General features: G+C 50.2%; 1 protein-coding gene across 1 annotated transcript in view; it reads left to right on the top strand.

Moving 5' to 3' along the window:
* LOC134573434 (HHIP-like protein 1) overlaps positions 1 to 4,024 on the top strand; it is a 29,275-nt gene extending 25,251 nt beyond the window's left edge. Inside the window, exons 7-9 of the mRNA XM_063433195.1 lie at positions 131 to 212; positions 2,468 to 2,550; positions 2,748 to 4,024. Coding sequence (XP_063289265.1) covers positions 131 to 212; positions 2,468 to 2,550; positions 2,748 to 3,598 — 1,016 coding nt within the window. The 3' untranslated portion in view covers positions 3,599 to 4,024. The remainder of the gene's footprint in view (positions 1 to 130; positions 213 to 2,467; positions 2,551 to 2,747) is intronic.
* Positions 4,025 to 16,486: the final 12,462 nt, after the last annotated feature.

Below are 16,486 nucleotides of genomic sequence, written 5' to 3'. Positions count from 1 at the left end.
CCTAACCTCCAAAGGGAAAGATCGTCACATACAGATACAGCAGGAAAATGAGACAGTGATCGCTACACATATATATATAATTTCTAATGATTTGCAGTTTGGTGAAAACATTTCACATTTCTCGTTACAGGTGAGCTGTATTTCCTGGCCACGGGGACACCAAGTGCAGCTGTGGCTGCTGGAGCCATGTACAAAATAGTGGATCCATCAAAGTAATCATATACTCAATATATTAACAATTATATTATTTAATACAGAGGAAACTGGGCGCACGTTATCAGGACAGGCTCAGACAGTGCTGGGTTTATATCTAATGTAGGGGATTTGTCAGCATGTTATCAGGACAGGCTCAGACAGCGCTGGGTTTATATCTAGTGTAGGGGATCTGACTGCACGTTATCAGGACAGGCTCAGACAGTGCTGGGTTTATATCTAATGTAGGGGATCAGACCGCACGTTATTAGGACAGGCTCAGACAGTGCTGGGTTTATATCTAATGTAGGGGATCTGACCGCACGTTATCAGGACAGGCTCAGACAGTGCTGGGTTTATATCTAATGTAGGGGATCTGACTGCATGTTATCAGGACAGGCTCAGACAGCGCTGGGTTTATATCTAATGTAGGGGATCTGACTGCACGTTATCAGGACAGGCTCAGACAGCGCTGGGTTTATATCTAATGTAGGGGATCTCACCGCACGTTATCAGGACAGGCTCAGACAGCGCTGGGTTTATATCTAATGTAGGGGATCTGACCACACTTTATCAGGACAGGCTCAGACAGCCCTGTGTTTATATCTAATGTAGGGCATCTGACGTTATCAGGACAGGCTCAGACAGCGCTGGGTTTATATCTAATGTAGGGGATCTCACCGCACGTTATCAGGACAGGCGTAGACAGCACTGGGTTTATATCTAATGTAGGGGATTTCACCGCACATTATCAGGACAGGCTCAGACAGCGCTGGGTTTATATCTAATGTAGGGGATCTGACTGCACGTTATCAGGACAGGCTCAGACAGCGCTGGATTTATATCTAATGTAGGGGATCTGACTGCACGTTATCAGGACAGGCTCAGATACTGCTGGGTTTATATCTAATGTAGGGGATCTGACCGCACGTTATCAGGACAGGCTCAGATACTGCTGGGTTTATATCTAATGTAGGGGATCTGACCGCACGTTATCAGGACAGGCTCAGACAGCGCTGGATTTATATCTAATGTAGGGGATCTGACTGCACGTTATCAGGACAGGCTCAGACAGCGCTGGATTTATATCTAATGTAGGGGATCGGACTGCACGTTATCAGGACAGGCTCAGACAGCGCTGGGTTTATATCTAATGTAGGGGATCTGACTGCACGTTATCAGGACAGGCTCAGACAGCGCTGGGTTTATGTCTAATGTAGGGGATCTGACTGCACGTTATCAGGACAGGCTCAGACAGCGCTGGGTTTATATCTAATGTAGGGGATCTGACTGCACGTTATCAGGACAGGCTCAGACAGCGCTGGATTTATATCTAATGTAGGGGATCTGACTGCACGTTATCAGGACAGGCTCAGACAGCGCTGGGTTTATATCTAATGTTGGGGAATCTGACTGCACGTTATCAGGACAGGCTCAGACAGCGCTGGATTTATATCTAATGTAGGGGATCTGACTGCACGTTATCAGGACAGGCTCAGACAGTGCTGGGTTTATATCTAATGTAGGGGATCTGACCGCACGTTATCAGGACAGGCACAGACAGTGCTGGGTTTATATCCAATGTAGGGGATCTGACTGCACGTTATCAGGACAGGCACAGACAGTGCTGGGTTTATATCTAATGTAGGGGATCTGACCGCACGTTATCAGGACAGGCTCAGACAGCGCTGGGTTTATATCTAATGTAGGGGATCTGACCGCACGTTATCAGGACAGGCTCAGACAGCGCTGGGTTTATATCTAATGTAGGGGATCTGACCGCACGTTATCAGGACAGGCTCAGACAGCGCTGAGTTTATATCTAATGTAGGGGATCTGACTGCACGTTATCAGGACAGGCACAGACAGTGCTGGGTTTATATCTAATGTAGGGGATCTGACCGCACGTTATCAGGACAGGCTCAGACAGCGCTGGGTTTATATCTAATGTAGGGGATCTGACCGCACGTTATCAGGACAGGCTCAGACAGTGCTGGGTTTATATATAATGTAGGGGATCTGACTGCACGTTATCAGGACAGGCTCAGACAGCGCTGGGTTTATATCTAATGTAGGGGATCTGACTGCACATTATCAGGACATTAACACACCGCTTTTCTTGATTCTGTTATAGTTATTTCACTGAGCTGCACGATGTGTAGGCACTTTTCTGGTTCTGAATAAATCCCAGAAAGGTGAAGAGAAACTCTATAAAACACATGAGCAAATCCTGACCATTTATGAATGTCATGGTCTCCTCTCTTTTATCTCCTAGGAGAGCGCCACCTGGAAAATGTCCTGTAAGTCCTCGTCCTGTCCCTGTTAAAGGAAAACTGGTGGATTTTTATCCAAGACAAAGTGAGTTTCCTTAACTTCTCTCTGGTGGTTCTATGTGTGTTAATGAATCTTCCTTCCTGGTGGGATTTGTGGGTGAGTTTCCCTGATCGGGTATGTAGAACAACCTGATGCTCAGCTGTTGTAGCTTGTCTTGGGGAGTCAAAGAGTTTCCTGGAACATCCAGCTAATAGCAAATATTTTACATATTTTTGTTCCAGAGCTTATCCTGAAAGCTGAGAGCATCACAACAGGACCTCCGCCATCACCCAGACCCGACCAGGGTGGACATTCCTCTCAATTCAACACAACTGTAAAACCTCACTTCACCACTCAGACTCCTACTTTCCAGAGGGCAACAAGTGCTCCTATGTATCAAACAGTCTCACAGCTTCCCAAACCCACCACTTCCAGAAGAGATCTATTGCAAATAACAACAGTAAAAATCACAACAACTGGGAGGAAAAACGAGACAATCACAGCAACTCATCGGAAGCCAACTTTGTCTTGGCAGGATGAACTAATGAATTTATTCACCACCAGGAGAAGGCCCTACACAACAGAAGCGCCACGTCTCATTACCACAATGAAATCACCCCGGAGAACAGAATTTGTGAGTCGGAAAAACGAAGGCAAGAAATCTCATGGTGCAAGACGAAGCAAGAAAAAAATAGTGAGGAAGGAGAAGGTCAAAACTCTTAAAAGAATCAAACACGGAACAGTTCGTTTGGTCAATGAGGCGAATCAACTTGATCGGGGGAGGATCGAGATTCACATCAATGGGGAGTGGGGGACAATCTGCAATGATAGGTTCGACAGCCAGGCCGGGTCTGTAGTCTGCCAGCAACTGGGGTACCCCTATGTGTTGCAGGTAGCCAGGAAATCAGAATTTGGTGAAGGCAAAGGGCTTAGGATTCTGCTGGATGAGGTGAGATGTGAGGGGTGGGAAAAAACCCTCTTGGATTGTCGGAGGTCGAAGATCGGAGAACATGACTGTACCCATGAAGAGGATGTAGGAGTTGTGTGTGGGATGGAGGAAATATATGATGAAGAAGAGGCTTCTTTGACATAGGTTATTCCAATTTCCATGAAGTCAGTGTGTCAGTTTGCACCTATGTGTCACGTTTCATTATCCCAAAATGAAACAGTGGGACTTGTAAGCCAATCTGCCTGGAACAGTGGAAATTATATTTATAAATAAGGAAGAGATTTTCCGAGTGGATGAGATTAACTCCAAAAATGGAAAATGCCACCACTTGGTAATCGGCCATGGTGAAGGCTTTGTGAAAACTGGGGAAGTTTGAAAACAGAAAATGGACTCACAAATGGGGAAATTCCAACAGGACAAAGTGCTACTCAGGTGACCGAGGGCAATCCTCGATAAAATAAATAATGGTCCAATTATTTATTATTGCTCTTCCATCAACCATAAAACTGTCATTTCCGTTATCACAGCCGTTTATTGATAAGTGAAATTATCGTCCTCTGCTGAAAGGCATTTGCCCGTTAATCTGTTAATCTGTTAATCTGTTACGTCGAGAAGTTGTTGAATCAGGATCCATTATTTATAGAATGTATTTGTCCTTACAGAGGTAGTGGGTGCAGAAAAATGCTTCCAGGTAGAGTCAATAAACGTCTTTGTAAAATACCGCCACGTTGAGCTGTAAAGGGGTCTGGAATCCCACGTCCGGTGGGTTAACCGGTGAGACTCTAGCTTGTCATTGACCCCGTCCCAGTCGGTCTCACTATACCCCCCCATGCTTTACAGCTGACTGATTTTGAATTGTAAAACTTTATACATAACAAACGTACGTGTTTGTTTGGAGCCATGTGATGCTGCAGCTGGCCTGCTGGGTGTGTTTTCCTAGTAATTCTATATAATTATTTTTCCTACTTCTCTTCCTGTGTTTGGTTGTTTCTGTTTTTCTGTGATAATAAATATATCTCTTTCTGTCTGACCACAAACGTTTGATTAGTTTTTCCCCCCAGTTTGACGTTTTCTCACAGGTGTCAGATTGTCACTTCCTGCCTATGGTGAAAGCCTCATAGTGTTTATATTTCATATTTTACAATGCAGACAATAAATGCTGTCTCAGGGCGTGGAAACAAATCTTTGCAACGCACCAACATGTCACTGTGAGATGATTAGAGCCGTTAATATGTGAACAAATATATAGATTTGTTGGAACTCTGTTAATGCTGGTCCCTGCAGGGTTCAGTGTATAAAGAGCTGCGGGGTTTGGTGTATGGAGAGCTGCAGGGTTCCGTGTATGGAGAGCTGCGGGGTTTGGTGTATGGAGAGCTGCGGGGTTTGGTGTATGGAGAGCTGCGGGGTTCAGTGTATGGAGAGCAGCGGGGTTCGGTGTATGGAGAGCTGCGGGGTTTGGTGTATGGAGAGCTGCGGGGTTCGGTGTATGGAGAGCTGCGGGGTTTGGTGTATGGAGAGCTGCGGGGTTCAGTGTATGGAGAGCTGCGGGGTTCGGTATATGGAGAGCTGCGGGGTTCAGTGTATGGAGAGCTGCAAGGCTTGGTGTATGGAAAGCTGCAGGGTTCAGTCTATGGAGAGCTGCGGGGTTTGGTGTATGGAGAGCTGCGGGGTTTAGTGTATGGAGAGCAGCGGGGTTCAGTGTATGGAGAGCTGCGGGGTTTAGTGTATGGAGAGCAGCGGGGTTCGGTGTATGGAGAGCTGCGGGGTTCGGTGTATGGAGAGCTGCGGGGTTCAGTGTATGGAGAGCTGCGGGGTTTAGTGTATGGAGAGCAGCAGGGTTCGGTGTATAGAGAGCTGCGGGGTTTAGTGTATAGAGAGCTGCGGGGTTTAGTGTATAGAGAGCTGCGGGGTTTAGTGTATGGAGAGCTGCGGGGTTCGGTGTATGGAGAGCTGCGGGGTTTAATGTATGGAGAGCTGCGGGGTTCAGTGTATGGAGAGCAGCGGGGTTCGGTGTATGGAGAGCTGCGGGGTTTAATGTATGGAGAGCTGCGGGGTTCGGTGTATGGAGAGCTGCGGGGTTTAATGTATGGAGAGCTGCGGGGTTCAGTGTATGGAGAGCAGCGGGGTTCGGTGTATGGAGAGCAGCGGGGTTCAGTGTATGGAGAGCTGTGGGGTTTAATGTATGGAGAGCTGCGGGGTTCAGTGTATGGAGAGCAGCGGGGTTCAGTGTATGGAGAGCTGTGGGGTTTAATGTATGGAGAGCTGCGGGGTTCAGTGTATGGAGAGCTGCGGGGTTCGGTGTATGGAGAGCTGCGGGGTTCAGTGTATGGAGAGCTGCGGGGTTTAGTGTATGGAGAGCAGCGGGGTTCGGTGTATAGAGAGCTGCGGGGTTTAGTGTATGGAGAGCTGCGGGGTTCGGTGTATGGAGAGCTGCGGGGTTTAATGTATGGAGAGCTGCGGGGTTCAGTGTATGGAGAGCAGCGGGGTTCGGTGTATGGAGAGCTGCGGGGTTTAATGTATGGAGAGCTGCGGGGTTCGGTGTATGGAGAGCTGCGGGGTTTAATGTATGGAGAGCTGCGGGGTTCAGTGTATGGAGAGCAGCGGGGTTCGGTGTATGGAGAGCAGCGGGGTTTAATGTATGGAGAGCTGCGGGGTTCAGTGTATGGAGAGCTGCGGGGTTCGGTGTATGGAGAGCTGCGGGGTTTGGTGTATGGAGAGCTGCGTGGTTTAGTGTATGGAGAGCAGCGGGGTTCAGTGTATGGAGAGCTGCGGGGTTTAGTGTATGGAGAGCAGCGGGGTTCGGTGTATAGAGAGCTGCGGGGTTTAGTGTATGGAGAGCTGCGGGGTTCGGTGTATGGAGAGCTGCGGGGTTTCGTGTATGGAGAGCAGCGGGGTTCGGTGTATGGAGAGCTGCAGGGTTCAGTGTATGGAGAGCTGCAGGGTTCAGTGTATGGAGAGCTGCGGGGTTCAGTGTATGGAGAGCAGCGGGGTTCAGTGTATGGAGAGCAGCGGGGTTCGGTGTATGGAGAGCAGCGGGGTTCGGTGTATGGAGAGCTGCGGGGTTTAGTGTATGGAGAGCTGCGGGGTTCGGTGTATGGAGAGCTGCGGGGTTTAGTGTATGGAGAGCAGTGGGGTTCGGTGTATGGAGAGCTGCGGGGTTCAGTGTATGGAGAGCTGCGGGGTTTGGTGTATGGAGAGCTGCGGGGTTTAGTGTAAGGAGAGCTGCGGGGTTTGGTGTATGGAGAGCTGCGGGGTTTAGTGTATGGAGAGCTGTGGGGTTCAGTGTATGGAGAGCTGCGGGGTTTGGTGTATGGAGAGCTGCGGGGTTTAGTGTATGGAGAGCTGCGGGGTTTAGTGTATGGAGAGCTGCGTGGTTTAGTGTATGGAGAGCTGTGTGGTTTAGTGTATGGAGAGCTGCGGGGTTTAGTGTATGGAGAGCAGCGGGGTTCGGTGTATGGAGAGCTGCGTGGTTTAGTGTATGGAGAGCTGCGGGGTTTAGTATTGTTGTGTTTGGCTGGCAAGATCATTAGGTGATAAAACATCTGAGTGACATGTATTATTTATTAGATTATGTGTTAAACATAGAAAGATCTAGTCTGCCCAATTTTCTAAATACTTTCATTAGTCCCTGGCCTTATCTTATAGTTAGATAGCCTTCTGCCTATCCCACGCATGCTTAAACTCCTTCACTGTGTTAACCTCTACCACTTCAGCTGCATTTTTTCTCCTCCCCCTTCCCAATGTCCCTTAGTGATCTCCCTCCCCCCCCCCCAAGTGTCCCTTAGTGGTCTCTCCCCCCCCCAGTGTCCCTACGTGGTCTCTCCTCTCTCTCCCCCAGTGTCCCTTAGTAGTCTCTCTCCCCAGTGTCCCTTAGTGGTCTCTCCTCTCCATCCCCCCCAGTGTCCCTTAGTGCCATCTCCCACCCCTTCTCTGTGTAGTGTGGCCGGGCGGCACGGACCGCGATATAGGTGCTTCTGTTTCCTGTACCGGCCAGACTGACAGGAAGTGCTCACTGAGCACTTCCTTTCAATCCGGCCGGGTACAGTAAGCTCCTGTACCGTGGTCCGTGCCGCCCAGCCACGCTACACTGAGTGACTGGCAGCAGGGAGCGCAGTGCGCTTCCCTCCTGCCAGGGTCACTCGAATTTTGCGCCCCCCAGGGCCGGTGTGCCCTAGGCGACTGCCTAAGTCGCCTATTGGACGCGCCGACCCTGCATCCACTACCCTCTTAGTAAACCTTTAAACCTTTGCCCCTCTAATTTAAGACTATGTCCTCTTGTTGTGGTAGTTTTTCTTCTTTTAAATATAGTCTCCTCCTTTACTGTGTTGATTCCCTGACATAGGCACTGTCGTTATTCGGCAGGTGTTAGTTTAAAATTACCTTAATAAGACTCGGACACCAGTTATTCTGTTGGAGTATAACGTCCACAGCTTTATTAAATTTCAAACAAATTAACAAATTTAGGGTCATTGTCATTTCTGACATTTTGTTACTATCCCCCCATACAATACCCCTGACAATGACCCTAGCACTTAAACAATAAATAACATTTCAATAACATTTAACTTATAACACACGGCCTACCAAAGAGGCCCCAACCAAACGTAACTGTAGGGGTGTACCCAGACACCCCTACCCCCTAGGTTCGTAGCCACCGAAGAGCTTGAACCTACCAACACTCTTATCCACCTGGCCTACTCCGGCCTAGGCCTTGGCCTATCCACTTCCAATTCCAGCCAACTTCCGACTTTACCATGCCCTGTTCCGCCATAGCACATGCCTTGACCCCTTAAGGACATGCGCGACCCCCACTACACAAAAACAGGGCCCTATCAATACCCTCCTGAAAACCCAGGTTCAGCAAGTCAGTCCCTACATCTGACAGATGAACCCCGTCTCTCCTGAAATAACCGGGCAACATGCCCTCCAACTCCCTGTGTCGGACAACTACTCCCCCCAAACGTCTAATAAATGCTGACATTGCCCTATTCACCTTGCCCCTGCAACGTGCTACCGCATCCAAGTCCCTAGCGTGCCTCCACGCAAATCGTGGGACCATCTCCGACCACACCACTACAACGCCAGGGACCAGCCCTACCAGCCGGTCCATGTCCCTCTTCATCCATCTCACTAACTCCCTCTGCGGGACAAGACCCAAATCATTCCCCCCGCCATGCAACACTACCACATTAGGCTTCGCCCCCCCATACACTTTCCTGAACAAAACACTGCTCAAACCTTGCCAACTAAAACCCCTAAAACCAAACCATGAGATCGCCACCCGCTCCCGAGGAAAGCCCAGCTGTGTTCCGCTCCTTCTAGCTGCAGCTCTCTTCTGTGCCCAATACACGAACGAATGGCCGATCACCCACACCATCCAACCTGAAATGAAATAAAAGTTAGTACTTCGTCCTCCAAACCACCGTCTCGCCACCAACACCACCACGCGAAATACTTAGCTCTCAAAATGTCTTTTTTTTTTTTTTTTTTTTGAACTTACACCAGCCTGTCCGGCCTCACATACGATCGGAAACGCAAGGATTCCCACCTACCAATCCTTTTTATCCTCTCGTCACCCAGACCTAACCTCGCCGCCTCTGTCGCGGCCCCTATACGGAATGAATGAGTACCAAACTGCAAGGGTTCCAGGCCCATCTTCCCCAGTCCCATCCGGAAGACCCTGGTAAACTGGAAACGTGACAGCGCTGACCCGTCAGCGTGTACGAAAAAACAGCCCTTACCCTCTGGCCGGAGCGCTAAATAATTAGCGCCCCGCAACACCGGGCACACCTTGGACCCCGGAAACCCGTACAATACCACCGTGCAGCCTTTTCCAAAAACATCAGTTTTTGACTTGCACAATCTGATACTCACCCTGTCAGCGCTGACTACCACGTCTTCCTGCTGCAGCCCCCCAACCCCCGCCTTGTTCCCACTCACCAGCTCGCCGACTCTAAACGCCCCAAAAAAGGCCCACACAAATGCACCTGCAAATAATTCAACCTCGAAAGGCGAGCGGCATATCGAGGGTAACAGCTCCACTAACTGTTGAAGCATTCCGAAAGACACTGGCCGCCTCGAGTCAGCCGTTTTCTTCCCTCTCCTGAAGCCCTTGATAGCCTGCCGAACCAAGAAATGTTTAGTGACATCTTCCCAACCGTTGAACTTAAATAAAAAAGCCAGAGCCGACATATGCCTGTCGACCATGGCCGGCGAGGCCTGCTTAACAAACAATTGGCAAAGAATCCACAACAAAACATCCAGCCTCCGCTCCGCGGAAAGCTCCCCCCCTACCTGAAGCACCGTCTCCTCCCATACTTTCCAGACCTTAACATACGCCGACCAGGTGCTTGGCGCCAGCGACTTCCTTATGTACTCCCCAAGCAGGCCATCCCGAGTTGCCACATTTCGACTGGGCACACCTGCCCCACCTTCGCTGCACCAGGAGCTGCTTCCCAAAAACGTTCCCACTGTAAACGAGATAGAGCATCAGCCACCACATTCTTACACCCCGGAATGTGCCTAGCCTTAAACACAATGTTAGATGACATACAGAGCAAAACCAACCGCCGCAACAATCGCACCACCGGAGGCGAGCTGGCAGACAGGCTATTAATCGCCTGCACTACCGCCATGTTGTCTGAATGAAATGTGACCCTCTTGTTGGCAAGCTCCTTGCCCCAGAGTGACACCGCGACCACCACGGGAAACAGTTCCAGAAACGCCAGGTTTCTGATAAGCGGGGATGACAACCACGTGTCCGGCCACCCCTCCGCGCACCATTCTCCCGCCAAATAAGCACCAAAACCAATACTGCCCGACGCGTCCGTAAACAACCCTATCGCCTCAGACGACACAGACAGCTCCCTAAAAAACACCGTTCCATTAAAATTGGTCAGAAAATGATCCCACACCTCTAGATCTTCCCTCATGTCGGCGGACACTCTAATATAGTGAGACGGCCGCCGCGCCCCGCTGGTTGCCTGAGCCAACCTCCTACAGAATATCCTCCCCATAGGAATGACCCTGCATGCAAAGTTAAGGCTCCCTAGAAGAGATTGCAAGCCCCTTAGCGTAACCTTCCTTGCCCTTTTAGCCGCGCCTACCACCTGTCGTAAAATCTGCAGCTTATCTACTGGCAACCTGCACTCACCGGCACACGAGTCAATCTCCAGACCCAAGAAACAAATGCACGTAGTGGGGCCCACTGTCTTATCCGCAGCTAAAGGCACCCCGAATGCATGCGACACCCACTGCAGAGTCCCTAGCAGCTGACCACACCTACCCGAATCACGAGGGCCGACACATAGGAAATCATCGAGATAGTGCACCACCGATCCCCCCGCCGACTCTTTGCGCACCACCCATTCCAAGAACGTGCTAAACTTCTCGAAATAGGCGCATGACACGGAGCAACCCATAGGCAGGCACAAATCTACAAAGAACCCGTCCTCGAAATGACAACCCAAGAGGTGATGACAATCCGGATAGATGGGGAGCAGCCGAAACGCTGCTTCCACATCCACCTTCGCCATTAACGCCCCCCGACCCGCTCTCCGTACCAGCTCGACGGCTTTGTCGAATGATGTATAGGAGACCGAGCACAAGTCCGCGTCAATGTCATCATTCACCGAACCCCCTTTCGGGTGCGACAAATGATGAATCATACGGAATTTACCAGGTTCCTTCTTGGGAACCACACCCAAAGGGGATATCCGCAGATCCGCCAATGGCGGGGCCGTGAACGGGCCCGCCATCCTACCCAAGGACACTTCTTTCAACAACTTCTCCCCAACCACCCCCGGATGTTCCATTACAGACTTAAGATTTGCGCTAACCCCACTCGGACCTTTTGCCTTGAAGGGGATCCGGAAGCCTTCCGTGAAACCCTTCCATAAAAACTCTGCATCCTGCTGACTATCGTATTGCCTTAGCCAAGGCAACATCACGTCGACCTTCACCGGGGACCGCCCCAGCGGTAGTCGCTGTAGCAGCGGTTCCTGTCGTACCTCCCCCTGTGCTACTCTTCCCTTTTTTAAAGCATCTACTGACCCCGTGGCTCCCGCTGCAACCGGAACACTCGTGTCTAAACCTACACGAAGCCCCCATTTACACTGGCCCTCGTTAAACGCCCAGCAAAAACCTTTTTTCGGACCCGCCGACGCAGCGCCCCCAGTGGCCGCGCCGGCTGTCCCCTGAAAGGGAGCAGATTTCTGCGCCATCATCAGCCGCATCCATAGCGGCAGGTCCATCTGGTCCCACCGCATGGATGCATTCGCTGCTAGCCGTTGACGAAATTGTTCATCGTACTTCCACCATGCCAGCCCCCCATAAGTCCGGTACGCATCACCTATTCCGTCGAGATAGCAAAATAGCTGTGAACAGCAATCCGGACGCTTTTCGCCGATAACACTGGCCAAAATACAAAATGCCCGCAGCCAATTCCCAAAAGTCTTCGGGATCTTCCTATACTTACGCCTTTTTTTTCCTCCTCCTTCTTGGCGTCCTTTTTGTCCTCCTCCTTGAGGTCTAGGAACTCCTCTAGGGGGAGAAGGGAAAAGATTTCCACGAACTCACCTTTCCATATCTTTTCCTTCACCTCCCCTTTTAAATGACAGCCAAGGGGACCCGCGAAGGACACGTGCACGTTTTGCCGCGCGGCCTCTGAGATGTCCCCAAAACCTGCCTCCTGCTCAGACGCCCCTTCCGTCGATCCCACAAGCGGAAGCGCGGCATTCGCGTCCCCATGGCAACCCCCCCCCCCGATAACGAACCTCTACTAGTAACTACCTTACCTTGGTCCCCGTCTGTGGCCCATACTCTACCAAACTGCTGTGACTCCCTACCTTCCTCCCAGGAGTCCAAAAAAGATTTCAAACAGCCTATGAGTGTGCCTGGATGTAATGCAGAGCTCGACTCACCACTGTTGCCCCCGGCCGCCTCAGGCCCAGGGGATGCCGTCCTTCCACCGGCCCTGTCAGGCCCCGGAGCTTCCGCACATCGCCGACTCCTGCATTCCTGGTCTCTCCTCGGAACCGCTGGCGTGTGACTCCGCGACCTGTAAGGAGACGATAACCTGGGCAGTCTGTTCGATCGGTCCCCTGCCCGCCCGTGCTCCCTACGCTCCTCCCTTCTGTCCCAGTCCCGGCTCTTCCTAGCCGCCCTACGGTCCCTGCTGACAGACCTCAGCCTCCGATCCCGGCCACTCCCATCTGAAGAACCGGATGCACTCAGCCGACTATTCCCCCTCCAATTCCTCGAAACGGACCTCCGCTGCCTGACTCCGCAACTGTGCCTGGAGTCGCTACGCCTGTCCTGTGACGGGCTCCTGTCCACACTCATCCGACCTCTGTCCGTGCACTTACTTCTGCTGTGCCTGGCGCTAGCGCTGCGCCGCTCTTCGCTCCTTCCCCTCCAAACACTAGGCCTCTTAGTCAGACCCCCCTGCCTACCGGGCCCTCCCGCACTTCTCCGCCTCGCCTGCCTCCACCAGCTGTCATGGGCCCCGGCCCCTCCCCGCCCGGCTGACCGCTACTCGTCGACTCCTGTCCTCCGCTGACCACTACTACCTGACTACCAGAAGCATCCCTGGCTGTTGCCGCTCTCTTCGAATTGGGGCTAAGCTCGCAGCGTCCCCTCTCTCCTCCCTCTGTCCTGCTCCCCGACCTGGCTCTCGATAAGGCCGCCCTCTGACCACTGCTGACCCGATCCCCATGCTCCTGAGACGGGACCGCTAGTGAAGAGCCTGCAGCAACACTCTCTCCATGACTCCCCAAACCCCCCCTGGTGTTCGACTCACCGCCTCCCGACACTCCGGGCTCCCTGGCCACCTGGCCGCTTCCCGACCCACTCTTCTCGACAGCTGTCCTGGAAACCGGCTCCGTTCCCGCTTTCCTGCCAACCGCAGATCCGCGGGGCGCCATCTTCCCCCGCGCTCCTTTCGCCGTGGCCTTCCTCGCCTGGCTAGCCGTCCCAGTGACCGGCGCCGCCTGCTTCGACAAACCGCTGCCGGAACCAGTCGCCATATCCCTATCCTCTACCGACGGGCTCCTCCGACGACGAGGTGCGGGTGCCACACCCGGGCTGAGACGCTGCGGCGGCCTCGTCCTCCGTGTAGGCCTCCGCTCCGGCTCCCGGGAAGTTGCAGAGGCGCCGAGCTGCTGATGTAGCCACTCCATGCCCCGATCCTTGACAGCCGCTCGGACTCCCTCCAGGATTTCTTCTAACGATGCCATACCTGCAGAAACGAGAAAGCAGAGGAAACCCACAGACCTGACAAAGAACAGGTGAGTGAATTTCTGTTAAAATGGCTCCTCTCTAAGATGGCCGCTATTTAACTTGCTCTTAGACCACCCCCACGCTGCATTACCCTAAGCCCACCCCCAATTCTTAACCCTGCCCACTCTCTGGCCCTGTCAAGGCCCACTCCCCCTCTGTGTTTCATTTATGTATTTAAATGTTTCTATCATATCCCCCCTGTCTCGTCTTTCCTCTATTAAGCACTGAGAACAGGAATATCTCTGTAATATGGGAGCCATATGAAGTAGGTCCTCATTACCGGTAACACAAAGATATAATAGGAATTGCAGTCATCAAAATGTTATAATCATAATTAAATTAACAAAATAAGCCTATTATACTGTTAAACTCATCGTTGGGGTTGTTGGAGCATTGAAACTGAATCACACGTTTTATAATAAAATACCACAAATTCATGTTTGACTATTTAGGAAAAATGTTTTATTACGTTTCCAATGCACAGATTAGTACACTCCCCCTGAAACGATCCTGTCTGGGAATATATGTGTGGGTGTGTAGGTGTATTATGTGCATTTTATCTTATCGCTGCTGTGATTCTGTGTGCAAACAGGGGATGCCTTGTTTTTATGCACTCAGAGAGCCCACGGGAACTCACAGAGGGGTAGGTACATCAGCAGCCAAGGGTAGGTGAGCTTCAAAGCACTGAATGTCAGTTTCTCAGGCTCACTGGTTGGATCCCCCACAGGATCATCTCAACCATTTTTCCAAGGTCAATAAAATAATTACCAAAATAAAAAATACAAACCACTGTTTAGTAGATATACCCTATTAAAACAGCATACATGTCATTTTTTCGTTAGAGGTATATATAAAACAGCTTGTAATAGCTGTAGATCTCTTGTCTGCAGCCTTAGCAGGCCCTCCCCTTCTAACCCCGCCTACACTTTCTGTGGCTGTCCAATCACAGATTCCCCAGCGCAGCTTAATGAGAAGTGCTTGCAAGGCAGGTGCTCTGGGAAATTGCTGCCTCTTGAGTTTATCTCCACTGAGCTAAACAGACCAGGAAGTACCAGGACCGGCTGTCTGATTGACATTTAGTGGGGTGTAAAAAGTTCATTTATAACAGTGACAATTTCTATGGAAATCCGCACTTTTTGTAAAATGAAAATAAATAGATAAATTAAAGACACTCTTGAAACAAAAAGCCCTTAGCAAGCTAAAGTGATTTAGTGGTCTGGAGTGTCCCTTTAACCTGGATAAAAATATTGAGATCTACACCAAGGTGAATCTAGTGATAAGATACACATACTCTACCTGTTTCTACTTTCTGTCCATAGTACAGTTTAGCGCTGCGCTTCCTGGACACCTGCTGATTGCCTTCATGCCTCCCTACATTATGGAGACAGTCAGCGAGTGCAAAACCTGTGGCAGACGCACCCTATACAGAGTTATTCACTTATATGGGAATTGTAAGAAGCCCAAAGAGAATTCAAAGTGGATTTCAAATTTTAGGTCAAAATAGGTGGACTGAGGGTTTTGTAAGTTTTCCTGTTCGGTGTCCATTTTTAGGTGTAGTTTCTCAATTCTCCCACTTCAAGGTACACAAAGTGATTTGGGGGTCTAGATGCCAGTCCTGCAGTCGGAAAGAGAGACAGCTTTGGGATATGGGACTCTTTGCATTTGGCACTTTCCACCTCGCCATGCCCCCTCCCAGAGTGGAAATTAAACCAGGGCGACTTAGCGTTGGCGTGGGACACCCGTGGCTGCAGACTGCTTGCGGCTATGAGTTGCAGACCAGAGGCACCATAAAGCAATGTGCAATGTTCTGTTTGTTTTGCGGTGATTTTGAGTGATGTTAGGCATTGCTAGTAGTCGCTCATGTCTCGGAATTATTAGTGAATCATCTGTGTTTTTATGAGTTGACCGGTAATGGCTAATGAATCTTGGCATGCCATATATTTGAAAACTACAATTCCCATGATACTCTGACAAGTTACCTTGTCGATTCCCAGTTTATAGAATATAGACCATAGAGTTTAGAATATAGACCAGAGTTTAGAATACAGACCATAGAGTTTAGAATATAGACCATAGTCCCAATCAGCCATTCGTGTGTATGTGGCAGTCTGGAGCACCCAGCTATTATTACCCACAGTTTTTGCACTGACACAAATTCCCAACAGTTCATTAAAGCAAAGATTTTTATAATAAAACCTTTAAAAAGAAGAATAAACATGTTGAGATTTTGTTTGCCTGTTGTGATTACTATGGGTACATAGTGAATCTTTATCCTCCATTAATTACGGAGACACCCAATCTGACTGACGAGCACTGCGAGGGGCATTAATGACATGCAGGGACACCCGTACTCATATTTCTATGGAGTAGTAAAAGAAAGTCCAACTTTAATTTGAGAGAAGACACGTCAGCCCTGAAAGGAATCGTTTATTCTCCAGGGGTCTCGCCACATGTGCAGGAGACGCCAGTGTTCATAAAACCCTGATCTGGATTCAATCTGTAAAAGTTAAATTCTTCATTTAGAAATGTTTTGGTGTGAGTTTGTCACAATTCTGGACAGGGCTTAAATTAAAGGGGAGCAAGCCCAAGAACAACTACAATCTGATGTAGTGGTTATGGTGTCCAGAGTACCATGGCGCAGTCCTACAGTAAAGAGTCATACTGTTTCTTACCTGGGTCCCCTGGACGGTGGCTGATTTATCAAAGTATGAACATCATTCATTGGATGAAAGTGCCAGCTGACACAGAATAGGA

Source organism: Pelobates fuscus, chromosome 9 (genome assembly GCF_036172605.1).
Source record: "Pelobates fuscus isolate aPelFus1 chromosome 9, aPelFus1.pri, whole genome shotgun sequence".
In the NCBI taxonomy this organism is placed as follows: Eukaryota; Metazoa; Chordata; class Amphibia; order Anura; family Pelobatidae; genus Pelobates; species Pelobates fuscus.
Note: the sequence above shows the minus strand (reverse complement) of the source record. Positions and strands in the feature narration are given on the sequence as shown.